The following is a 27,723-nucleotide window of genomic DNA, read 5'->3' as shown; positions in this document are numbered from 1 at the left end:
ACATGGAGACACTAAAACATCATTTTTTTGGTTTCAAAAATGCTATTATTGTGTTAAAGTGAAACAAATAAAAAAAGTATACATATTAGGTATTGCCGCGTCCGTAAAAACCAGCTCTATAAAAATATCACATGACCTAACCCCTCGGGTGAACACCGTAAAAAAAAAAAAAAAAAAAACTGTGTCAAAACAAGCAATTTTTGTCACCTTGCATCACAAAAGGTGCAACACCAAGTGATCAAAAACGCGTATGTCCCACAAAATAGTACCAATAAAACCGTCACCTCATCCCGCAAAAAATGAGCCCCTACATAAGAAAATCTCTCAAAAAATAAAAAAACTATAGCTCTCAGAACATGGACACATTAAAACATAATTTTTTTGTTTCAAAAATGCTATTGTGTAAAACTTTAATAAATGAGAAAAAGTATACATATTAGGTATCGCCACGTCCGTAACAATCTGCTCTATAAAAATGTCACTTGACTGAACCCCTCAGGTGAACGCTGTAAAAATAAATAAATAGAAACTGTGCTAAAACAACCAATTTTTTGGTCACCTTGCCCCATAAAGTGTTATAATGAATGATCAAAAAATCATATGTACCCAAAAATAGTACTAATAAAACTGGCACCTTATCCCCTAGTTTCCAAAATGGGGTCACTTCTTGGGAGTTTCTACTGTAAGGGTGCATCAGGGGGCTTCAAATGGGACATGGCATCTAAAAACCATGTGGAGTTCCTTTTCTTCTGCGCCCTGCCGTGTGCCCATACAGCAGTTTATGACCACATGTGGGGTGTTTCTGTAAACCGCAGAATCTGGGTAATAAATATTGAGTTTTGTTTGGCTGTTAACCATCGATGTGTTAAAGAAAAAAATTGATTAAAATGGAAAATCTGCCAAAAAAGTTAAATTTAAAAATTTGATCTCCATTTTCCTTTAATTCTTGTGGAACGCCTAAAGGGTTAACAAAGTTTGTAAAATCGGTTTTGAATACCTTGAGGGGTGTAGTTTCTACAATGGGGTCATTTATGGGGGTATCCACTATGTAGGCCCCACAAAGTGACTTCAGACCTGAACTGGTCCTTATAAAGTGGATTTTGGCAATTTTCTTAAAAATTTGAAGAATTCCTTCTAAACTTCTAAGCCTTCTAACGTCCTAAAAAAATAAAATGACATTTCCAAAATGATGCCAACATAAAGTAGACATATGGGGAATGTTAAATAATAAATATTTTATGAGGTATCACTTTCTGTTTTAAAAGCAGAGAAATTGAAATTTTGAAAATTGCAAATTTTTCAAATTTTTGGGTAAATTTTGGATTTTTTCATAAATAAAGGTGAAATATTTTGACTCAAATTTATGACTATCATGAAGTACAATGTGTCACGAGAAAACAATCTCTGAATGACTTGGATAAATAAAGGCGTTCCAAAGTTATTACCACATAAAGTGAGATATGTCAGTTTTGCAAAATTTGGCCTGGTCAGGAAGGGGGCAAAGGGCCCAGATGGGAAGTGGTTAACATTTCCATCAATTTTTAACATATTGTGTATTATTTTGCTTAATTTATTTATTCGTGGTGTGTGTTACTTGTTATAATGTGAAGAGAACTTAATGCAAAGTAATAGGGTAAGAGCTGGAACAAATGCACTCAATAAGGAAATCCTGGAAAAATTCCAATGCCTTGTTTTGTGACCAACAGTAGAATATAGGAAGTGAGGTATAAAAGGATGTCTTATTTAGAAGCCAAGTTACCACTGAGGAAGAAGTCAGACAATTTACAAGACTTCGAAACGCGTCGGGGGAAGACTTTTGCTTCGGGATACCTGCACGTAATATGTGCTGGAAGAAATGACACAGAAACAATATACAGTCAGGTCCATAAATTTTGGGACAGCAACACAATTCTAACATTTGTGGCTCTATACACCACCACAATGGATTTGAAATGAAACTAACAAGATGTACTTTAACTGCAGACTATCAGCTTTAATTTGAGGGTATTTACACCCAAATCAGGTGAACGGTGTAGGAATTGCAACAGTTTGCATATGTGCCTCCCACTTGTTAAGGGACCAAAAGTAATGGGACAGAATAATAATCATAAATCAAACTTTCACTTTTTAATAATTGGTTGCAAATCCTTTGCAGTCAATTACAGCCTGACGTCTGGAACGCAAAGACATCACCAGACGCTGGGTTTCATCCCTGGTGATGCTCTGCCAGGCCTCTACTGCAACTGTCTTCAGTTCCTGCTTGTTCTCGGGGCATTTTCCCTTCAGTTTTGTCTTCAGCAAGTGAAATGCATGGTCAATCGGATTCAGGTCAGGTGATTGACTTGGCCATTGCATAACATTCATCTTCTTCCCCTTAAAAAACTCTTTGGCTGCTTTTGCAGTATGCTTTGGGTCATTGTCCATCTGCACTGTGAAGCGCGGTCCATTGAGTTCTGAAGCATTTGGCTGAATATGAGCAGATAATATTGCCCGAAACACTTCAGAATTCATCCTGCTGCTCTTGTCAGCAGTCACATCATCAATAAATACAAGAGAACCAGTTCCATTGGCAGCCATACATGCCCACGCCATGAAACTACCACCACCATGCTTCACTGATGAGGTGGTATGCTTAGGATCATGAGCAGTTCCTTTCCTTCTCCATACTCTTCTATTCCCATCACTCTGGTACAAGTTGATCTTGGTCTCATCTGTTCATAGGATGTTGTTCCAGAACTGTAAAGGTTTTTTTAGATGTTGTTTGGAAAACTCTAATCTGGCCTTCCTGTTTTTGAGGCTCACCAATGGCTTACATCTTGTGGTGAACCCTCTGTATTCACTCTGGTGAAGTCTTGTCTTGATTGTTGACTTTGACACACATACACCTACCTCCTGGAGAGTGTTCTTGATCTGGCCAACTGTTGTGAAGGGTGTTTTCTTCACCAGGGAAAGAATTCTTCGGTCATCCACCACAGTTGTTTTCCGTTGTCTTCAAGGTATTTTGGTGTTGCTGAGCTCACCGGTGCGTTCCTTCTTTTTAAGAATGTTCCAAACAGTTGTTTTGGCCACGCCTAATGTTTGCTATCTCTCTGATAGGTTTGTTTTGTTTTTTCAGCCTAATGATGGCTTGCTTCACTGATAGTGACAGCTCTTTGGATCTCATCTTGAGAGTTGACAGCAACAGATTCCAAATGCAAATAACACACTTGAAATGAACTCTGGACCTTTTATCTGCTCATTGCAATTGGGATAATGAGGGGTATGGAACCTGGGTATGGAACAGCTGAGAAGTCAATTGTCCCATTACTTTTGGTCCCTTAACAAGTGGGAGGCACATATGCAAACTGTTGTAATTCCTACACCATTCACCTGATTTGGATGTAAATACCCTCAAATTAAAGCTGACAGTCTGCAGTTACAGCACATCGTGTCCCAATATTTATGGACCTGACTGTAAGAGGTAGCTACGATTTCTTGGTATTTTAGACTATTGATGTTGCCTTCCACCCTGCAGATCCCTCGCACACCCCCATACTGGATATAACCCCAGACCATGATTTTGCCTCCACCAAACTTCACTGTTTTTTGGGTAAATCTCGGCTCCATGCGGGTTCCAGTAGGTCTCCTGCAATATTTGTGGTGACTGTGGTGTAATTCAACAGAAGATTCATCTGAAAAATCCACCTTCTGCCACTTTTCCAGCGTCCATCCTTTTAGCAGGCTGTGGCCCTTGGCAAATGCCACACGGTTTTTCAATTGTCTTTTATTTAGTGCTGGCTTATGGGCACTGATTCGACCATGGAGGCCATTTCGAGACAGAATCCGACAAACTGTTTTGGTTGACACAGGGACTTCAGGTGACCAGGTCTCGTGGAGCTCTGCTGCAGTGGAAAATGGTCTGGCCTTGGATTTTCGAGCCAACAAACGGTCCTCTCGAGCAGTTCTCTTGCGGGGTCGGCCTGACCTGGCCTTGTCCAAAAGGTCTCCAGTCTCTTCAAATCTTTTTATCCTCTGAACTTGACGCTGAGACACATTGAAGGTGTCTGCCACATCAACAGAAGATTCATCTGAAAAATCCACCTTCTGCCACTTTTCCAGCGTCCAGGTGACCAGGTCTCGTGGAGCTCTGCTGCAGTGGAAAATGGGCTGACCTTGCAGTTGTCTTGCGGGGGTCAGCCTGACCTTGCCTTGTCCAAAACGTCTCCAGTCTCTTCAAATCTTTTTTTTATCCTCTGAACTTGACGCTGAGACACATTGAAGGTGTCTGCCACATCAGCAGTGGATCTGGTCTTCAGCCTCTTGATAATCAACACTTTAGTCTCCGGGTGAATCTTAGGCATGTTTGCAGAGGTCTAGTTGCAGTTGATATGAAGGTCTAGTGTACTGGGGTTCTTTTTATACACACCTGAGACCTAATTGATCCATTATTAGTCACAGGTGAAGCTCATATGACAAGGCGACAACACTTACAGTATGTCTTGCCAAAAATGGACTCAATAGGCTTTACCAAGCTGTGAATATTAGAATACTTTTTGTCAGTTTCGTTTTGCACTGAAACATTATTATAAAAGCTGTTGGGATTAAAATGACCCATTTCTTGTAACAAAATCTTGATTAGAAATATATTTTAGCGGCACTTCAGGTCAATTTGTACACAAGCGACAAGACTTTTGTCAGGGACTGTACTTATAATATACTTTCGAACATAGAAAGTATATTATAGTGCATTTGTATTGTCCAGCAGTTGTGTGCGGTTCTGCTGCGATACTGCAGCTATATAGAGGGACAAATGCTATTGGAACAACTAATTGCAACTGGTGTGATATACCAGTTGCCCCCCCAAAAAACTGATTGAGGCAGGGGTGTGATATACCTATAATATACTTTCCATATAGTGCATTTGTATTGTGCAGCAGTTGTGTGCCGTTCTGCTGAGATACCGCTGCTATAAAGAGGGACAAACGCTATTGGAACAAATAATTTTAACTGGTGTGATATACCAGTTGCCCCCCAAAAAAACTGATTGAGGCAGGGGTGTGATATATCTATAATATAATTTCCATATAGTACATTTGTAATTAGCAGGAGTTGTGTGCGGTTTTGCTGCGTTATCGCAGCTATACAGAGTGCTAAACGCTATTGGAACAAATAATTTCAACTGGTGTGATATACCAGTTGCCTCCCAAAAAAACCGATTAAGGGGATTGATATACCTGCTTCCAGAAAATAATCATTAAGCGGTTCTATATACCTGCTTCCACAAATACTGCTCTTCTATAGGGACTTTGTCACAGGGTCATTTTGAAAATGACAGGCAGAGGTAGAGGCCGTCCATTCTGTAGGGGTGTTAGGGGTCGGGCAGGTGCACCAGGCCGGAGCCTAAGTGGGAAGTTGGAGAAAGTGCGTGTGATTACGTCAAAGGACGCACCAGAGTTGGTTGAGTGGCTCACTCAGCCTTCCGCTTCTGCCCACAGATACGTAGTCTAGCAAACACGGGCAGGGAAGGTACATAACTTTTACTGCCCACTGCGTGAACCTTCTGACGGACGTCGAGCATGTAACCTGTGGCACCCATGTGGATTTGGTGTTACCGCCACGGATTGCATGCAGGCCTGCCTCTTCTTCTCCTCCTCCTACTCTATCCTCAGTCTCCTCCTCGGCTGACCTCCTTTTCCACTGATACCGCCTCTTCCGCTGCCCCCCCCCAGCTCCCCAGAACCTATTCGATGTGCCAGGTGAGATGTTGCTATGCTGTGGTTGTTGTGCCTGGAAGCCAAGAGCCACACCGGTCCTGCACTGCTTTCAGCTCTGCGGTCACAGGCCGATCAGTGGCTAACCCCGCTCAATTTGACAGTTGGTAAAATGGTGTGCGACAACAGTGCCAATCTGCTGAGCGCGCTGAACCAGGGCAAAATGACACACGTGCCGTGCATGGCACACGTCCTGAACTTAGGGTCCATTCACACGTCCATATGTGTTTTGAGAATCTGCAAATTGCGGATCCGCAAAACACAGACACCGGCAATATGCGTTCCGCATTTTGTGGACAGCACATCGCCGGCACTCTCATAGAAAATGCCTTTTCTTGTCCGCAATTGCGGACAAGAATAGGACATGTTCTATTTTATTAAGGATCCGCAAATGCGGACAGCACATTCCGGCCCTATTGAAAATTAATGGGTCCGCACCTGTTCCGCAAAATTGCGTAACGGATGCGGACCCATTTTGCGGACGTGTGAATGGACCCTAAGTCGTGCAGCGATTCGTTGGCAAATACCCTGGGTTCCAGGACGTCTTGTGGCAGACCAGGAAAATCTCTGGCCATTTTAGAAGATCTTACACGCCCATGGATCGCCTTGCTGACGTTCAGCGGTGACACCACTTGCCCGTCAGACGTCTGATTTGTGACTGCCTGACGCGCTGGAACTCCACCTTGTATATGCTTGATAGGCTTCTCTAGCAGAAACGTGCCATTAACGACTACCTGTACGACTACCTGTACGAGCTCTGTGGCAGGACAGTTTCTGGGGAACTTGTTTTTTTTTCACCGTGCCAGTGGCTGCTCATGCGCGACGCATGCAGACTTCTGCGGCCATTTAATGAGATCACCAAACTGGTCGTAGCCAGGGCGCCATTAGTGACATCGTACCTTACGCCTTCTTTCTGGAGCGTGCATTGCATCGTGTCATTGATCAAGCCGTTGAGGAGCAGGAGCAGAAAGAAGAGGAAGTCGCAATGCTGAATGAATTCCCAGGGGGGCTACTCCATCTGAGACAAGTCAGCAGGAGTCTGAAGAGGAGGATGGTGCCTAGGAGCAGGAGGAGGAGGAGAAAGAAGAGCAGGCTTTAAACTTTTCTGGGATCCTTGTCCGTGGATGGGGGGAGGAGACCGAGGACAACATTCTCCTGGGCGATGAGCAGGAGTCAGGCCGCTCCGCTTCCAATTTAGTGCAAATGGGGGCCTTCATGCTCCAGTGTTTGAAGAGGAACCCCCGTATAAAAAGCATAAAGAGCAAGGACCAGTACTGGGTGGCAACGTACTTAGACCCCCGGTACAAACACAAATTGGCGGACATGTTACCAGCATCACAGAGGGCTGTCAGAATGCAGCATTTCCAGGCTTTGCTGTGAGAGATGCTGCATTCTGCTGTTGCGGGCGCTGGCAGAGGAATTTCCACCAACAGAGAAACAGTTGCGAGTACCAAGCCTACAGCGCATGCAAGAAGAGGGCGGTTTGAAGATTTGTTGGTCACTTCGGATATGAGATCAATCTTGCAAGCAACCCATCGACAGCCGCCCTCCGGATCCAGCCTCAGGGAACACCTAGACCGACAGGTGTCCGACTACATCAGGTTAACGGCCGATGTGGACGCTCTCAGAAGCGACGAACCCCTGGGCTACTGTGTGTGCAGGCTTGACCTGTGGCCAGGAGCTGGCACAATTTGCCATGGAACTCTTGGCTTGCCCCTCGTCCAGTGTCCTGTCTGAAAGGACGTTCAGCGCAGCAGGGGGGATCGTGACCGATAAGTGCACTCGCCTAGCTCACGACAATGTGGACTACCTCACATTTAAAAAAATGAATGAGGCATGGATCTCGGAGGAATTCAACACCTGTGACAACCACGTTTAATTGAATTTCCTCATGACAGCCCACAAATATCCGCCACCACTCAGAACAAATAATGGTCCCTGTCTTAGGTAAATACAGCGGCATAAAAAGCCTTTTCTGTCCGGTGAATGCCTAATGTTTGGGACCTTGGAGGAATTCAACACCTGTGACGACCAAGTGTTATTGAATTTCAACTATTATCATTTGGGGTTTTTTCAAGAGGGGGGATTTCGTTGGCCATGTTTTTAATCCAAATTTTATATTTTTTGTTCTTTTAAACATATGTATTTGACATGTATTTGTACTGGCCTGCAGTAAATTTTATATCTAATGACCATCTAATATACCTCCAGCCACATAATTACTTGTTCTTTTCTGTCCGGTGAATGCCTAATGTTTGGGGCCTGTATTACATTGGCCTGCAGTAAAATTGATATTGAATGGCCATCTAAAATACCTCCAGCCACATAATCATTGAATCATTTATGTACGGTGAATGCATAATTTTTTGGGGCCTGTAATCTAACTGGCCAACAGTAAAATTGTTATACGGTGACCGCCTAATTTACCTCCAGCCACATTATCAATTGTGCTTTTCTGTACGGCGAATGAATAATTTTTGGGGCCTGTAGTCCACTGGCCTGCAGTAAAATTGATATCCATTGACCGTCTAATATACCTCCGGCCACATAATTACTTGATCTTTTATGTATGGTGAATGCATAATTTTTGGGGCCTGTAATCTAACTGGCCAACAGTAAAATTGTTATACGGTGACCGCCTAATGTACCTCCATCCACATTATCAATTGTTCTTTTCTGTCCGGTGAATGCCTAATGTTTGGGGCCTGTACTACACTGGCCTGCAGTAAAATTGATATTGAATGACCTTCTAATATACCTCCAGCCACATAATTACTTGTTCTTTTCTGTCCGGTGAATGCCTAATGTTTGGAACCTCGGAGGAATTCAACACCTGTTGACGATGACCATGTGTTTTTTTTTTTTGCGTACGCTGACTGTGGACAGCACTCTTAGCGTCTGGCCACTGTTAGCGCATCGCCAACCCCACCTCTGATCCTCTTCGGACGGCTGATCAGCGAGTTTGAATCTTTTTCTTTTGCCTTTTTTGGGGTTTTCACTTTTTTTTTTTTTTTCTGTTAGGTTTAGGGCAAAGTCCGAGAACACCCTTGCCCCCACACACACTAAATAAAGTTTTCCACGCACGCACACACACACAAACTCCCCTATTGCCCACCGGATGTTCTCGGCCGAGGAGGCATGCGCCCAGTTTGCCTCCGACTCCGAGAGCCCTAGTGAGGACGAGGATGACCCTACTTTCCTGATGATGATGAGCCCCCAAGGCGGACCCTTGTCCCACACTAGTACGAGCAGCTCTGGGGCTCGTACTAGTTTTCCGGCCGACCAGATAAGTCCACCTGAGCCCCCTACTGGTGAACTTGCATGGTGTACCCCAGAGGATTTTGAGCCTGTGATTCCTAATTTTGTTGGCCAACCAGGAATCCAGATTCTCACAGTGGGCTTGACTGATTATGACTATTTTAGTCTTTTTTTCAGTAACCACTTTGTTAATCTGATGGTGGAGCAAACAAACTTGTACGCCCAACAGTTCATTTCTCAACACTCTGGCTCCTTTTTGGCTAGGGCAGGTGGCTGGACTCCGGTCAGTGCAGCCGAGATGAGGACATTTTGGGGCCTCGTGCTGCACATGGGCCTAGTAAAAAAAACAGTGTCGGGCTATACTGGAGTGGGGACGTCCTCTACCAGACCCCACTTTACAGTACGGCCATGACACGCTCCTGTTTTGAGGCCATTCGGAAATGCCTGCATTATGCAGATAATGCAGCATGTCCCCCCCCAAATTTTTGGAGGCCTATGTACCTGGAAGGGCGAGATTCCCGTATTCAACCCCCAGAATGTCCCCCCACTGCTAGATAAGGGTTACCACCCGTACATGGATAACTTCTATACTAGTATCCCCTTGTTCCAGTCCCTCGCCGCCAGATCCACGTCCGCTTGTGGGACCGTGCTGAAAAAACAACGCGGCCTCCCTACCCTCCCTCCCCCTCCAGGTACCTATCCCCAGGGTGAGACCCGTGCCCTTACCAGTGGAAACCTGTTGCTGGTCAGATATAAGGACAAGAGGGATGTCCTTGTACTGTCCACAATTCACGGTAACAGCATCACCCCTGTCCGAGGTACCATGGCAACGGTCCACAAGCCCAATTGTATCGTCGACTACAATCGGTATATGGGAGGAGTTGATCTCTCTGATCAAGTCCTCAAGCCATATAACGGCATGCGCAAAACCCGGGCATGGTACAAAAAAGTTGCGGTCTACTTGGTACAGGTTGCCTTGTACAACTCTTTTGTGCTGTCCCAGAGCGCTGGCAACACAGGGAAATTCCTTCAGTTCTAAGAGGCAGTCCTCAAGGACCTGTTCCTTCTGACTGGGAAAGAGCAGGCCGGAGTACCTCGGGAACTGGAGGCGTCCGGATCGTCCCTGGCCAACACTTTCCAGGTGTGGTCCCCCATACTGGAAAGAAGGGACGGTCTCAAAAAAGGTGCAGAGTGTGTAACAGGAGGGGGATACGGAAGGACTCCACCACTCAGTGCAACACGTGACCCGATCATCCGGGCCTCTGCATTATTGGTTGCTTTAGGGAGTACCACACTTCCATGGAGTACTAAATTTATAATCCTCTTCCCCAATTTTTATTCCATTTAGCCACTGACAATCGAGAAAAAAACTATGGTTTTCAGACTTGAGACACAAAAAAACAATTTTTTTTTCAAAAATGATATTTTGTAAAACTAAAATAAATAAAAAAGTAGACATATTAGGTATCGCCGCGTCCGTAAGAATCTGCTCTATAAAAATATCCCATGACCTAATTCCTCAGATGAACACGGTCAAAAAAAATTGCAATTTTTTAGCAAATTTTCAATTTTAATCCATTTTTTCCAGTAACAAAGAAAGGGTTAACAGCCAAACAAAACTTTATATTTATTACCCTGATTCTGCAGTTTACAGAAACACCCCATATGTGGTCGTAAACTGCTGTATGACCAAACGGCAGGGCGCAGAAGGAAAGGAGCGCCATATGGTTTCTGGAAGGCAGATTTTGATGGCCTTTTTTTTGGGTACCATGTCCCATTTGAAGAACCCCTGATGCACCCCTAGAGTAGAAACTCCATAAAAGTTACCCCATCTAAGAAACTACACCCCTCAAGGTATTCAAAACAGATTTTACAAACTTTATTAACCCTTTAGGTGTTCCTCAACAGTTTATGGCAAATGGAGATGAAATTTCAGAATTTCTATTTTTGGTAACCTTGCCTCACAAAAATGCAATATAGAGCAACCAAAAATCATATGTACCCTAAAAATAGTCCCAACAAAACTGCCACCTTATCCCGTAGTTTCCAAAATGGGGTAATTTTTATGGAGTTTCTACTTTAGGGGTGCATCAGGGGGCTTCAAATGGGACATGGTGTAAATAAACCAGTCCAGCAAAATCTGCCTTCCAAAAACCAACACGGCGTTCCTTTCCCTGCTGTGTGCCCGTACAGTAGTTTACGACCACATATGGGGTGTTTCTGCAACCTACAGAATCAGGGCAATAAATATTGAGTTTTGTTTGGCTGTTAACCCTTGCTTTGTTACTGGAAATAACTGCCAATAACTCTTGTGGAAAACCTAAAGGGTTAACAAAGTTTGTAAAATCAGTTTTGAATACCTTGAGAGGTGTAGTTTTTTAGATGGGGGTCACTTTTAGGGGCTTTCTACTCTATGGGTGATTCAAATGGGACATGGTGTAAATAAACCAGTCCAGCAAAATCTGCCTTCCAAAAACCACACGGCACTCCTTTCCCTCTACGCCCTGCCGTGTGCCCGTACAGTGGTTTACGATCACATTTGGGGTGTTTCTGCAAACTACAGAATCAGGGCAATAAATATTGAGTTTTGTTTGGCTGTTAACCCTTGCTTTGTTACTGGAAAAAATGAATTAAAATGGAAAATTTGCCCAAAAATCTAAATTCTGAAATTTTAGCTCCATTTGCCATTAACTCTTGTGGAACACCTAAAGGGTTAACGACGTTTGTAAAATCAGTTTTGAATACCTTGAGGGGTGTAGTTTCTAGAATGGAGTCATTTTGGGGTGGTTTCTATTATGTAAGCCTCACAAAGTGACTTCAGACCTGAACTGGTCCTTATAAAGTGGGTTTTTGAAAATTTCTGAAATATTTCAAGATTTGCTTCTAAACTTCTAAGCCTTGTAACATCCCCAAAAAATTTAATTGCATTCCCAAAATGATCAAACATGAAGTAGACATACGGGGAATGTAAAGTAATAACTATTTTGGAGGTATTACTATGTATTATAGAAGTAGAGAAATTGAAACTTGGAAGTTTGCAAATTCTTCCAAATCTTTGGTAAATTTGGTATTTTTTTTATAAATAAAAATGATTTTTTTTTACTCCATTTTACCAGTGTCATGAAGTACAATATGCTATGAAAAAACAATCTCAGAATGGCCTGGATAAGTAAAAGTGTTTTAAAGTTATCAGCACATAAAGTAACACTGGTCAGATTTGCAAAAAATGGCCTGGTCCTTAAAGAGGACCTTTCATCGGTCCAAACATTGTGAACTAAGTGTCATGATCTGTACAGTGGCGCCCAGGGATCTCACTGCACTTACTATTATCCCTGGGCGCCGCTCCGTTCTCCCGCTATGCCCTCCGGTATGTTCGGTCACTTGGTTATAGTAGGCGGAGACTTAGTTATAGTAGGAGGAAACTGCCCTTGTTCTCCTGGACATCTCCTTATTTTTTTTCTCCCAGGCTGAGCTCTGCACTGCGATTGGCCAGCGCTACAGCCTAGGAGAAGGAGACGCCCAGGAGAACAAGGGCAGTCTCCTCCTACTATAACCAAGTGACTGAACATACCGGAGGGCATAACGGGAGAACGGAGCGGCGCTGTATATATCATGATACTTAGTTCACAATGTTTGGACCGATGAAAGGTCCTCTTTAAGGTGAAATATGGCCGTGTCCTTAAGGGGTTAAATGCTTAACATATCTGATTGCTTACTAGTAAGGTTAGTACATGGAAATATCTCATCTTCATGAGGTGAACATATAGAAGCACCATCCAGTAACAAACATCTAGTAATAAATTCGATTTTATTAAAGGCAAATCTTATTCTCATCAGACATATTTGAAGTACGTGTCAAAAAAAAAAGCACCGAAAAATATAAAATAATTTAAAAAAGGTTAATTCCAAAATGAACAGGAATGAAAACGTTGCGGAGTTCAAGATCCTAATTGTGGTGGTGACACAACTTCCAGCAAGAAATTGCCTGTTGAAGACTCAGACATAGATTTAGCTCTGACAGTTTCTAACTGTGCAGGCTATGCTTACCAACCGCTACTGCCATAGAAGCAACTGTTTTTCAGTGGATACTTTTTTTGATATAAGTATTGATTATCTATAGAGATGAGCGAATTTCCGCTTATGAAATTCGTTCACACTTTGGTTGTCGGTTAAAGGTGAATTGCGTTATGGATTCCGTTCCCACGGACCATAACGCAATTCTATGACGGAATACCTTTAGAGGCATTCCGTCATAATAGAAGTCTATGGGCAGCAAAATGGATTCGTCCCGTTTCCGTTTTGCAGCCTATAGACTTCCATTAGAACGGAATGCGTTACATTCCATCATGGAATTGCGTTACGGTCCGTGGTAACGGAATCCATAACGCAATTCACCTTTGACTAACAACCGAAGTGTGAACGAATTTCAGAAGCGGTAATTCGCTCGTCTCCCTCCTCTTTATTATAATTGTCATCTGTCAGCCCAAAAGTCAGAGCTATACAGGAAACCAGAAGATAGGAGTGGTGCCAAGAGTGGTCTGCATTATGCAAGGCCATTTGTGTACTTCGTGTGGTGGAATGCCTTCTAGACTCCAGAGAGTTCCTCCATGTGGAACTAACAATGGCGGCTATGCAAACAGGTGAAGTGAAAATGGCCATGATATGTACAGAGCTGTTTGCAGCACGCATGGCATCCTGATAACGTTTTGTTGGAAGGTGACCGCTCTTTCTGTCATTTATTGTAGACATTACCAGGGACTCAGTCAAGGCGTTTTGGGCTGGCCTCCGCCTTCAGCAGAGAAGACAGTGTCACTGACTGAAAAGTTCCCGCTACCGCCTCTTATTTACGCCGCGGGAGAGGCGTGGACGCGCATGCGCATTCCTGTCCTCCCGGGCTGTGTATAGTTTTACAGTTTAGCGGGGAATCTGAAGTAGCCGTAGAGAAGCTTGCTCTGTGTATGGAGTCTTCCCGGGCCCAAAATGTCGGCTAATTCGAGTCTGGTAAGTTACAGGCTGACGCGTTTTGGCGGGGGGCAATGTAAGCTTTCGTCCATTACTGCGTCACTGCAGTGTTCTGCGGCAGCTGTGTGTGAGACTATGGTGGGATTATTCTAGTTAGCACTCTAAGGGTTAAATGGCAGTCTCGCTCCGATTGTCAGGTGATTGAGGTGAACTACAAGTCTCAGGATGCTGCTGGTGTCATTCGGTCCCTTTATAATGTTTTTTTTATTTTTTGCACTTTCTAAGGCTTCATGCACAAACGTATTTTTTTTCCGCGTCCGTTCTGTTTTTTTTTTGCGGACCGTATATAAAAGCATTCCTTTCAATGTGTCTGCAAAAAAAAAACGGAAGTTACTCCGTGTGCATTCTGTTTCCGTATGTCCGTTCCGCCAAAAAAATAGAACATGTCCTATTATTGTCCGCATTACGGACAAGGATAGGACTGTTCTATTAGGGGCCAGCTGTTCCGTTCTGCACATGGACGTCATCCATATTTTTGGCGTAGCGCAGAATACGTACGGTCGTGTGCTCGAGGCCTTGTGGTAACATTTAGGCCTCTTTCGCACCATCTGGGTGCGATGCGTGAAGCAAACGCAGAGTGTGCGGACTGAATCCTGACCCATTCATTTCAATGAGTCTGTACATGAGCGCTGTTTTACATCGCAGCATTTTCTATATTGTGCTTTTTTCACGCAGCTCTCGTTCCATAGGGGTGAATGGGGCTTGCGTGAAAAACAGATGCAATGTGCTTTTCACTGATTGTTTCTAGGACATGTAGAGTGTAATTATTCAGTAGCATTCTCTGTGTAAGTGTGTATATGTCGCAGGAAAATGATGAAAATGGAGATTTGATCAAATCTCTAAGGCCTCTTTCACACTTGCGTTGTTGGGATCCGGCATGCACTTCCGTTGCCGGAGGTGCCTGCCGGATCCGTAACAACGCAAGTGTACTGAAAGCATTTGAAGACGGAACCGTCTTCCAAATGCTTTCAGTGTTACTATGGCACCCAGGACGCGATTAAAGTCCTGGTTGCCATAGTAGGAGCGGGGAGCGGGGGAGCGGTATACTTACAGTCCGTGCGGCTCCCCGGGCGCTCCAGAATGACGTCAGAGCGCCCCATGCGCATGGATGACGTGATCCATGTGATCACGTGATCCATGCGCTTGGGGCGCCCTGACGTCACTCTGGAGCGCCCGGGGAGCCGCACGGACGGTAAGTATGCTGCTCCCCTGCTCCCCTGCTCCCCGCTACACTTACCATGGCTGTCAGGACTTTAGCGTCCCGGTAGCCATGGTAACTATTCAGAAAAAGCTAAACGTCGGGTCCGGCAATGCGCCGAAACGACGTTTAGCTTAAGGCCGGATCCGGATCAATGCCTTTCAATGGGCATTGATCCCGGATCCGGCCTTGCGGCAAGTCTTCAGGATTTTTGGCCGGAGCAAAAAGCGCAGCATGCTGCGGTATTTTCTCCGGCCAAAAAACGTTCCGTACCGGAACTGAAGACATCCTGATGCATCCTGAACGGATTACTCTCCATTCAGAATGCATTAGGATAATCCTGATCAGTATTCTTCCGGCATAGAGTCCCGACGACGGAACTCTATGCCGGAAGACAATAACGCAAGTGTGAAAGAGCCCTAAGGGAGATGATGTTCCCTAAAGAAAGTAAGTGATTTGATCATCAAATCCCTTAAGGCCCCTTTTACACGGGCGAGTTTTCCGCGCGGATGCGATGCGTGAGGTGAACGCATTGCACCCGCACTGAATCCCGACCCATTCATTTCTATGGGGCTGTGCACACGAGCGGTGACTTTCACGCATCACTTGTGCGTTGCGTGAAAATCACAGCATGCTTCTCTTTGTGCGTTTTTCACGTAACGCAGGCCCCATAGAAATGAATGGGATTGCGTGAAAATCGCAAGCAAGTGCGGATGTGGTGCGATTTTCACACACGGTTGCTAGGAGACGATCGGGATGGGGACCTGATCTTTATTATTTTCCCTTATAACATGGTTATAACGGAAGATAATAGCATTCTGAATACAAAATGCATAGTACAATAGGGCTGGAGGGGTTAAAAAAATAATAATAATAATTTAACTCACCTTAATCCACTTGCTCGCGCAGCCGGCTTCTCTTCTGTCTTTTTTTTTGCTGTGTGCAGGAAAAGGACCTGTGGTGACGTCACTGCGGTCATCACATGGTCTGTCACATGATCTTTTACCATGGTGATGGAACATGTGATTTGACCATGTGATGACCGGAGTGACGTCACCACAGGTCCTTTTCCTGCACACAGCAAAAAAGAAGACAGAAGAGATGCCGGCTGCGCGAGCAAGTGGATTAAGGTGAGTTAGGCTACTTTCACACTTGCGTTCAGAGCGGATCCGTCTGCTGTCTGCACAGACGGATCCGCTCCTATAATGCAGACGTTTGTATCCGTTCAGAACGGATCCGTCTCCATTATAGCTTAGAAAAAATTCTAAGTGTGAAAGTAGCTTCAGACGGATCCGTCCAGACTTTACATTGAAAGTCAATGGGGGACGGATCCGTTTGAAAATTGAGCCATATTGTGTCATCTTCATACGAATCCGTCCCCATTGACTTACATTGTAAGTCTGGACGGATCCACTTGTCTCCGCACGGCCAGGCGGACACCCGAACGCTGCAAGCAGCGTTCAGGTATCCGCCTGCTGAGCGGAGCGGAGGCTGAACGCTGCCAGACGGATGCATTCTGAGCGGATCCGCATCCACTCAGAATGCATTAGGGCTGGACGGCTGCGTTCGGGGCCGCTTGTGAGCCCCTTCAAACGGAACTCACAAGCGGACACCCGAACGCAGGTGTGAAAGTAGCCTTAAATATTTTTATTTTTTAACCCCTCCAGCCCTATTTTACTATGCATTCTGTATTCACCATGTTATAAGGGAAAAATAATACAATCTACAGAACACCGATCCCAAGCCCGAACTTCTGTGAAGACGTTCGGGTTTGGGTACCAAACATGCCGATTTTTCTCATGCGAGTGCAAAACGCATTACAATGTTTTGCACTCGCGCGGAAAAATCGTGCATGTTTCCGCAACGCACCCGCACCTTTTCCTGCAACGCCCGTGTGAAAGAGGCCTAACTGTTTTAGTGAAAAGTTTAATATTTTTGATAATATAATAATAATATTGTTTAGATATTTGGATCGGAGACAGACTTTCTCTTCAAAATCAAAGATTTTTAGTACCTACTTCCATAACATCGTATTTTTTTCCAAATTAGTACTGTTTGTGTCCGTTGTAGTCATTTCACCATGTGCTGTCCGCATCAGTATGTCCGTTCCGAAGCCTCGCAAAAAAAAAAAAATAGAACGTCCTATTGTTCTCTGTTTTAGGCATTGTTACAATGGATCCGCAAAAAAAAAAAGATGGCATACGAACTGCGGACCGTGAAACGCATACGGTCGTGTGCATGTAGCCTAAGTGTGTATTCATAGATAGCTGTCAGTCACTGATAGATGTACATAAGGGAGGTGTTATCAGAGACTGATAGCATTCTCTGTGTAAGGCCTCAGGCACACAACTGTTCTTTTGGTCTGCATCCGAGCCGCAGTATTTGCGGCTTGGATGCGGACCCATTCATTTCAATGGGGCCTTAAAAGATGCGGACAGCACTCCGTGTGCTTTCCGCATCTGTTGCTCCGTTCCGTTGTCTGCAAAAATAATATAATCTGTCCTATTCTTGTTCCTTTTCGGACAAGAATAGGCAGTTATAATAATTGCAGAATGCACACGGACGCCATCCGTGTTTTGCGGATCTGCAATTTGCGGCCCGCAAAACACACAACGCCCGTGTGCATGAGGCCTAAGTGTGTCTACATAGCTGTCAGCCACTGATAGTTGTACACAGGGGAGGTGTTATCAGTGATTGATAGCATGCTCTGTGTAAGTGTATATACAGTACAGACCAAAAGTTTGGATACACCTTCTCATTCAAAGAGTTTTCTTTATTTTCATGACTATGAAGGCATCAAAACTATGAATTAACACATGTGGAATTATATACATAACAAACAAGTGTGAAACAACTGAAAATATGTCATATTCTATAGGGATCGACCGATTATCGGTTTGGCCGATATTATCGGCCGATATTGAGGATTTTGAACGTTATCGGCATCTATTTTGCCGATATACTGATAACGTATGGGGAACACAGAACGCGCTGCTCTCAGCGCTCTCTGTGTTCCCTCCGCAGCACAGGGGAGAAGGAAACAGTGTCTCCTCCCCCTGTGCTGCTGCTGCCGCTGCCGCCAATGAGGGGATAGAACATAAGAGGAGGGGAGGGGCTGTGGCCGCTGTGCCACCAATGAAGATAAGCCTCTCATTCATTCATATACAGGAGGCGGGAGCTGGCTGCAGAATCACATAGCCGGCTCCCGACCTCTATGAGCGGCAGCTGCGGTCCGCGGTAGTTAACTCCTCAGGTGCCGCGGATCGCAGCTACCGCTGATAGAGGTCGGGAGCCGGCTATGTGATTCTGCAGCCAGCTCCCGCCTCCTGTATATGAATGATCGAGAGACTTATCTTCATTGGTGGCGCAGTGCGCCCCCCCAAGCCCCCCAGTATTAATCATTGGTGGCGCAGTGCGCCCCCCACCCCCATCCCAATCCCGGCCAATAGTAAAAACATTGGTGGCGCAGTGCGCCCCCCCCCCCCCCCCACCCAGTATTAATCATTGGTGGCAGTGGCCACAGGATCCCCTCTCCCCTGCTCCTCCGATCGGAGCCCCAGCTGTGTAAGCCTGGGGCTCCGATCGGTTACCATGGCAGCCAGGACGCTATTGAAGCCCTGGCTGCCATGTTCAGCTCCATGCTGCTGTGTGCACTATGCACAGAGCAGCAGGGACAGTGTGAGATCCTATTCACCCTGATAGAGATCTATCAGGGTGAATAGGACAAAGGTTCTAGTCCCTAAGGGGGTTAAAAGTTAGTAAAAAAAAAACACAAAAATATTAAGTATAAATGAAAAAGATTTATAAAAAAAAATACACATTAACAATAAACAAAAAAAATACACATTAACAATAAACATATTAATTTTCAGCAGATTTGTGTAGGAATTTTTTTTTTCTCAAAAATGAAAATTCCCAGAATATCGATATAAATTATCGGCTATCGGCCTGAAAGTTCACAAATTATCGGTATCGGCCCTAAAAAATCAATATCGGTCGATCACTAATATTCTAGGTTCTTCAAAGTAGCCACCTTTTGCTTTGATTACTGCTTTGCACACTCTTGGCATTCTCTTGATGAGCTTCAAGAAGTAGTCCCCTGAAATGGTCTTCCAACAGTCTTGAAGGAGTTCCCAGAGATGCTTAGCACTTGTTGGCCCTTTTGCCTTCACTCTGCGGTCCAGCTCACCCCAAACCATCTCGATTGGGTTCAGGTCCGGTGATTGTGGAGGCCAGGTCATCTGGCGCAGCACCCCATCACTCTCCTTCATGGTCAAATAGCCCTTACTTTCAAAGTTTTCCCAATTTTTCGGCTGACTGACTGACCTTCATTTCTTAAAGTAATGATGGCCACTCGTTTTTCTTTACTTAGCTGCTTTTTTCTTGCCATAATACAAATTCTCACAGTCTATGCAGTAGGACTATCAGCTGTGTATCCACCTGACTTCTCCTCAACGCAACTGATGGTCCCAACCCCATTTATAAGGCAAGAAATCCCACTTATTAAACCTGACAGGGCACACCTGTAAAGTGAAAACCATTTCAGGGGACTACCTCTTGAAGCTGATCAAGAGAATGCCAAGAGTGTGCAAAGCAGTAATCAAAGCAAAAGGTGGCTACTTTGAAGAACCTAGAATGTGACATATTTTCAGTTGTTTCACACTTGTTTGTTATGTATATAATTCCACATGTGTTAATTCATAGTTTTGATGCCTTCATAGTCATGAAAATAAAGAAAACTCTTTGAATGAGAAGGTGTGTCCAAACTTTTGGTCTGTACTGTATATAGATAGCTGTCAGTCACTAATAGTTGTACACAGGGGAGGTGTTATCAGTGATTGATAGTATTCTCTGTGTAAGTGTGTATACATAGCTGTCAGTCACTGATAGCTGTACAGGGGGAGATGTTATCAGTGAATTATAGCATTCTCTGCAGGCCTCCAGATGGCGACCAAAATGGTCGCCAATGTGACTTAGAATTGCTAAATAGCGACAAGACTTTCTAGTCTTGTCGCCATTTGCGCCTAGACCCTCCGCTGCTCTGCTGCTTTCACATTAAACTGACATGGCACACTCTGCTGTCAGCGCGTGCCATGTTCTTCTCAACAGCACAGGGGAGAAGGAAGCGGTCCCTCCCCCCTGCACCGCTGCTGCCGCTGCCTCCAAAGGGCTGATAGAAGCAAGGAGGAGGGGATATGATCCCAGGCTCTAGCCCCTAAGGGGGGTAATAGTTTTTACATAAAAAGTAAAAAAAAAACAAACACCAAAATATTAAGTTTAAATGACCCCCCCCCCTTGCCCAAATTTACATATAAGGCTACTTTCACACTAGCGTTCGGAGCGGATCCGTCTGATGTTTCATCAGACGGATCCGCTCCGATAATGCAGACGTTCGCATCTGTTCAGAACGGATGCGTCTGCATTATAACTTAGAAAATTTTCTAAGTGTGAAAGTTGTCTGAGCGGATCCGTTCAGACTTTACATTGAAAGTCAATGGGGAACGGATCCGCTTGAAGATTGAGCCATATTGTGTCATCTTCAAGCGGATCCGTCCCCATTGACTTACATTGTAAGTCTGGACGGATCCGCTCGCCTCCGCACGGCCAGGCGGACACCCGAACGCTGCAAGCAGCGTTCAGGTGTCCGCTCACTGAGCGGAGCGGAGGCTGAGCGCTGGCAGGCGGATGCATTCTCAGTGGATCCACCTCCACTGAGAATGCATTGGGGCCAGACGGATGCGTTCGGGGCCGCTCGTGAGCCCCTTCAAACGGTGCGCACGAGCGGACACCCGAACGCTAGTGTGAAAGTAGCCTAAAAGATATAAACAATAAGAAAAATTACATATCGCCACGCCCGAAAAAGTGCGAACTATAAAAATATCTCCTATGCGGTGAACGCCGTAACAGAAAAAAACGTGCAATTTGAAATATTTTTGTCACTTCGTCCCGACAAAAATTAGGTTAGGACTGTTCTATTATGGTCCAGACGTTCCATAAAATCTGGAATGCATGCGGCTTTTTTGGTGTTTTATTTTTTTCACGTAGTATCGAGTATCGCAATACTTTTTTATGGTATCGAAATCGAGTCAAAATTTTGCTATCGTGACAACCCTAGGGTAAGACATGTGTTTTTTTTTTTAATGTTTTATTTTTTTATTTTTTTTATTATACCGTAATTATATATATTTTAAATTTGGCGACAAAATTTTATTTAGGTTAGGAGCCCATGGCTCCTTGATATTTTTTTTTAGTCTGTAGACCAGCGGTTCTCAACCTAGGGGTCGCGACCCCTTTGGGGGTCGATCGGCCCTTTCCGGGGGGTCGCCTGAGGCTTCCTATTGTGGGTCGCCCGCACAACGGCAGCGGCCCCTTATCCTCGCGCACAGGAAGTGATGTCCTATCACTGCCTGTGCTTGAAGGAGCCTGACGTCTGGACGGGTAAGTCGGGCCGCCTGTCTGCTGAGGTCCGAGTTTTTTCATTAATGACACCGCCGCTGAGCACCACGACCACCAATGATTTAAGTGGGGGTCGTCTGAGCCTGGCTAATTTTATTTTAATTATTTGGCTGAGCAAGGCTTAATTTATTTGGGGGGACATGAAGCACCGCTGATTTATTTATTTGGGGGACCCTGAGCACCATTGATTTATTTATTTGGGGGAAACCTGATGCACCACTGATTTATTTATTTATTTGGGGGGGGACCTGAAGCACCGCTGATTTATTTATTTATTTGGGGGTACCCTGAGCACCGCTGATTTATTTATTTGGAGGAGACCTGAAGCCCCGCTGATTTATTTATTTGGGGGACCCTGAGCACTTCTGATTTATTTATTTGGGGGGGACTTGAAGCACCACTGATTTATTTATTTGAGGGGTACTGTGCGCACCACTGATTTATTTTTTAGGGGGTATTTGTTGTTTATTATTTATTTTAAAGTTATTTATTTGGTTTACAAATATTTTGTATTTATGCTAAAGTTCTGTGGTTATGAATGAATACTTGTGTATTTGAATTAACATTTGGTGTATTGGTGTCTGTGCGTGTTTTTGGTGGGTCATCATAACAGTAGCAAAATTAGTTATGACGTAGCAAGGAAAAAAATGTAATGGTTGGGGGTCACCACAACATGAGGAACTGTATTAAGGGGTCACGGCTTTAGAAAGGTTGAGAACCACTGCTGTAGACTAAATGTATACATGGATAGCTGTCAGTCACTGATAGTTGTACACAGGGGAGGTATTATCAGTGATATATAGTAATCTCTGTATGATGGCTCATTCTGACGGCTGTAGTGTTTTGCGGTTCACAAATTGCGGATCCGCAAAAAACACGGATACCAGCCTGTGTGCCTTCCGAAATTTGTGGATCGCAAATGGCTGGCACTATGATAGAAATGCTCTATGTTTTTTTTGTGGGGCCATGGAACGGAATTACGGATGTAGACAGCATGGAAGATTGAGTTAGCATCATCCGACAGTGACTCATCATCTCGGAAGCTCTTTCAGCGAAATCGGTCAGAGACTCAATTGGGAAAACTAAGGTTAGGTTCCTATGTGAAACGTCCCCCTGTGGGATTAGCTTCTGACTTCTTTTCTGAAGGGGTACAGCTTTAGGCTACTTTCACACTGGCGTTTTGGTTTCCGTTTTGTGAGATCCATTCAGGGCTCTCCGAAGCGATCCAAAACGGATCAGTTTTGCCCTAATGCACTCTGAATGGAAAAGGATCCGCTCAGAATGCATCAGCTTGCAGCGTTTTGTTGTCCGTCTGATGAAACTGAGCCAAACGGATCCATCCTGACACACAATGTAAGTCAATGGGGACGGATCCGTTTTCTATGACGCAATCTGGCAAAATAGAAAACGGATCCGTCCTCCATTGACTTTCAGTGGTGTTCAAGCCGGATCCGTCTTGGCTATGTTAAAGATAATACAAATGGATCAGTTTTGAACGGATGTATGTGGTACTATTATCTGAACGGATGCGTTTTTGCAGATCCATGACGGATCCGCACAAAACTCGTGTGAAAGTAGAATTATACAGATTAAACAAAAAGCTTAATTCCCTAGTGGAACGTAGCCAGCGCATGCGCTCCATAATTGCCACTGTGTACATGTTGTTCATCTTTTATCATTCAGTTCCCAGGTCTGCACTGAGTCAGAATCCCAAAGTAACCTTGAGAAAATATGTAGTATTCACTTGCACATGCATAGGTCATAAATAGGGATGAGCGAATCGACTTCGGATGAAACATCCACAGTCGATTTGCATAATACTTCGTTAGAATACTGTATGGAGCGAGCGCTCCTTACAGTATCAGAATGTATTGGCTCCTATGAGCCAAAGTTATTACTTCGCAAAGTCTTGCGAAACTTCGCATAATAACTTCATGAATCAATTTTTACAGTAAAAAAACATTTCCCGAACTCGGGTTCAGTTCCAAGTTCCAACTTCGTACAGTATTCAAACGAAGTTTCTCGCCCATATTCCTTGGGGGACACAGGAAACCATGGGTATAGCTCTGCTCCCTAGGAGGCGTGACACTAAGTGAAAGCTGTAAGCCCCTCCTCCATCAGCTATACCCTTCAGCCTGGAGAAGAGACTGCCAGTTTTTGCTTAGTGTCCAAGGAGGCAAGACACCCCCTGCTTATGCAGGGTTGTTTTCCTATGATTTTTTATTTTTGCGTTATTTGTTGTTTTTAATTCGATTTTTTTTCTACCTACAGGGACAACAGAGGCGCATTAGACCCCTCTGTTTCTCCCGGGGTTGAGTTGCGCCAGTGCCGGTAATTCCGCACTGCCGCCTCCCCCACAGAAGACAAGGTGGACCAGGGCAGCCTCGCTCCCCTGCGTCCCGCCAGCTCAGGGTCGCCCGCACGCCAAGTCCCTCCCCCGGCTTCCTGCCACTGCGGTGCCAGGAGCTGAAGGGGCGACCCCCGCTGGATGGACTGAGGGCGAAGACAGCGTATGGTGAGAGTGGCTGCTCCAGCCTCCCCTTCCTCCCTCCCACCGCTGCTACATCCCCATGGCCGCTGCTACACCCCCCATGGCCACCGCTACATGGCCACTGCTACATCGCCTGCCACCCATCCCCCCCCCCCGGGCATATCGGGACAGTTAGTTTGGGGGGGAGTTTATCTGGGCAAGTCCTTGGCAGGGACGCTGCCTTACAGGGGACGGCTGGGGGCCGCTTACTTGGCGTGAACGGCGCCATTTCATGGCCGGCACTTCATCACCTTGGGGGGTTAAAATCATTTTGCCGCGCGCGCGCGGCTCTGCTTCTGCTTCAGCGCGGCAGAGGGGGGGCGGAGCTTCCTACATGCGCTCCGCTACTTCCGGTTTCATCGGGCTCCACTTCTCACAGTGCTGCGTGGGATCCTCTCTGCCGTGCGATCCTGAAGCCATTCATCTCCGTGCTGCTGCCTCTCCTCCACAGCCTCCTCAGTCTGTTCCCCTTACCGCTGCCGCTTGCATCATCCGGGTCTGGTAGGACTGTTAACCCCCTCCGTGCCACAGTACTGTTGCTTGGGTGTTATCCCCGTTCCTTTTCTTTGGGGTCTCCCACTTTAAGTGCAACATCCTTTTTCCACCATGTCAGACCCTTCTGCAGCCGCCAAGCCTTGGTACCATGCCTGTACTGCTTGTAGGGAACCCTTTCCCCGGGGGCAGTCTGATCCGCACTGTACTGCATGCCGAGCTCCACCGCAGCCTCAGTCGCCCGCTGTGTCGCTCCCTGCTTCCTCTGACCCGCCTGACTGGGCTAGATCCCTGTCCCAGGCTGTGGAAAGCCTCACTCATGTCGTGGGCCGCCTAATAGACAGGCCACCTACCCCGCAGGACGCCACTCTGACTGTCGCGCCCTCCGGGTCCACTGCTTCTGCCGCTGCAGCGGGTTCACTCTCTCCTAGTGACCCCTCCCGAGCTAGGCACTCTCAGAAGCGTATTAGAGTAGAGCGAGCCTCCTCCTCTGAGGCCTCACTCTCCCCGCCACGCGTGCGCACCCAGACGGGCCTCTCCTCTCCAAGGGATTCGCTCTCTGAAGGTGAATTGGCGGTTTCAGATTTGGAAATGGACTCGGCCCTGCCGTCCAAGCTAGCCTCAGCGATGGGTCAACTCATCTCTGATATTCGTGACACCTTTAAGGTGCAGGATGATCCTCCTAGCTCTGACGCAGCTAGCGTCTCCTTTATCAGACCCAGGCAGGCCTCAAAAGTCTTTCCAATCCACTCTGATTTCTCCTCCGTGGTGTCTAAGGCTTGGGCTCGCCCGGACGCCCGTTTTGTCAACCCCAAGAAGCTGGACATTTGCTATCCTTTTCCAGCCGATGTCGTGGCCACCTGGTCTTCCCCACCCAAGGTGGACCCCCCCTGTGGCCCGGCTGTCAAAGAACACGGCCATCCCTGTTCCCGACGGATCCTCTCTTCAGTCAGCGGAGGACCGTCGCATGGAGACCCTTTCCAAGGGCATTTTTGCTGCCTCCGGTTCTGCTCTCAGACCGGTTTTTGCCTCTGCTTGGGCAGGGAAAGCAATCTCTGCTTGGGGTGCGCAGCTGGAACAGGAGTTGGACTCGGACGTCCCCATCCAGGACCTACGTTCCTTGGCCCAGCTTATTATTCGGGCCGGGAATTTTGTTTGTGAGGCCTCCCTTGATGCGGGAGCCCTTATTGCACGCTCCTCCGCCCTGGCAGTTGCCGTCAGGAGGGAGCTCTGGCTGAAGGTTTGGAAAGCGGACGCTGCCTCCAAACGTTCCCTGGCGGGGCTACCGTTTGCGGGTTCCCGCCTTTTCGGGGTCCGCTTAGACGAACTTATTTCGGAGGCCACGGGTGGTAAAAGCACCCATCTTCCTCAACCCCAAGCCAGGGGCGCCCCCCGCGGACGCCCTGGTGCGTCTCGTTTTCGGTCCTCCCGCAGGGCCTCTGGGGCTCCCACCACAGCTGCCGCTTCGGCTCCTCCCCAGGATAAGCGTAGGAAGCCGTTTTTTCGGGCGCAGCCCTCCTGGCGCAAGCCGCAGGCTGCCCGCACACCCGCAGCAAAACAGTCCTCTGCCTGAAGGCGCGCCCCCCACCCACCCGGGTGGGGGGCCGGCTCCTCCTTTTCAGGGACGTCTGGAAGGCTCACGTCTCCGACGCCTGGGCCCTCGAAATTGTGTCCTCCGGATACAAAATCGAATTTGCATCCTTCCCTCCAGATCGGTTCTTTCGCTCCCGCCCGCCGCGGGACCCGAAGAGCGCGGCTGCGTTCTCCGCGGCCGTTCAAGCCTTACTGGACAGGGGGGTGATTACCCCCGTTCCTCTAGAGGAAAGGTTCCAAGGGTTCTACTCGAACCTCTTTGTAGTTCCCAAGAAGGGAGGTTCGGTGCGGCCCATTTTGGACCTCAAAAAGCTCAACCGTTTTCTCCTCCTTCGACGGTTTCGGATGGAGTCCCTCCGTTCCGCGGTGGCTTCCCTGGAGCAGGGAGATTTCATGTCTTCCATCGATATACAGGATGCCTACCTCCATGTTCCGGTAGCCCGGTGTCACCATCGCTTCCTCCGATTCGCCGTGGGGGACCTCCACTTCCAATTTGTCGCCCTTCCCTTCGGGCTGGCAACAGCCCCCCGGGTGTTCACCAAGGTCCTGGCCCCGGTTTTTGCCTTACTCCGTTCCAGGGGTGTTTTTCTGCTACCGTACTTGGACGATATCCTCATCAAGGCTCCGTCCCTTTCTCAAGCGGTTGCCAGCGTGGATCTCACTCTAGAGACTCTGGCGAGGTTCGGTTGGGTCATCAACTTCCCCAAGTCCTCCCTTCCCCCCTCCAGACAACTAGTCTTCCTGGGAATGCTTTTAGACACGGGAGCGGCGGAGGTACGTCTTCCCTCGGAAAAACGTCTGATCCTCCGTGGGGCGGTTCGGGGTCTCCTTCTCCACCGTCAACCGTCCTTCCGCTTCTGCATGCGGGTCTTGGGGCAAATGGTTGCCTGCTTCGAGGCGATCCCATTTGCGCAGTTTCACTCCCGCCCCCTCTCCAACAGGCGATCCTCTCCTCCTGGGACAAATCGCCGGAGTCTCTGGATCAACCCTTCCATCTATCGCCTCTGGTGCGGTCATCTCTCCGCTGGTGGTTACAGTCCCCTCTTCTGGGCAGGTCTTTTCTGCCACTCAACTGGTTGGTGGTTACAACCGATGCCAGTCTCTTGGGCTGGGGAGGCGTCTTTCCTCCCCGATCCGTCCAGGGCATTTGGTCTCCATCGGAGTCCAAACTCTCGATCAATGTCCTGGAGCTGAGAACGGCCCTTCTGTCTCTACGACACTGGACTCATCTGCTGAAGGGTCATCCAGTTCGTGTACAATCGGACAACGCCACGGCTGTGGCGTACATAAACCACCAGGGGGGCACTCGCAGCGCTGCAGCAATGCGGGAGGTCACCAGCATTCTCCGTTGGGCGGAAGCCCACGTCCCGGCCCTATCTGCAATTTTTATTCCAGGGGTGGACAATTGGGTGGCGGACTTCCTC

The 27,723-nt window shown here is 46.7% G+C and overlaps 1 protein-coding gene across 2 annotated transcripts in view; it reads left to right on the top strand.

The window, feature by feature from the left end:
• The first annotated feature begins 13,872 nt into the window (after positions 1–13,872).
• LOC120989755 overlaps positions 13,873–27,723 on the top strand; it is a 329,530-nt gene continuing 315,679 nt past the window's right edge. For both annotated transcript variants that reach the window (XM_040418048.1, XM_040418047.1), the window contains exon 1: positions 13,873–14,009. In XM_040418048.1, the coding sequence (XP_040273982.1) occupies positions 13,989–14,009 (21 nt within the window). In that variant the 5' untranslated portion in view covers positions 13,873–13,988. The remainder of the gene's footprint in view (positions 14,010–27,723) is intronic.

This window comes from Bufo bufo, chromosome 2, assembly GCF_905171765.1.
Source record: "Bufo bufo chromosome 2, aBufBuf1.1, whole genome shotgun sequence".
NCBI classification, from domain to species: domain Eukaryota; kingdom Metazoa; phylum Chordata; class Amphibia; order Anura; family Bufonidae; genus Bufo; species Bufo bufo.
The sequence above is the reverse complement of the archived record's forward strand: the minus strand, read 5'-3'. Positions and strand labels throughout refer to the sequence as shown.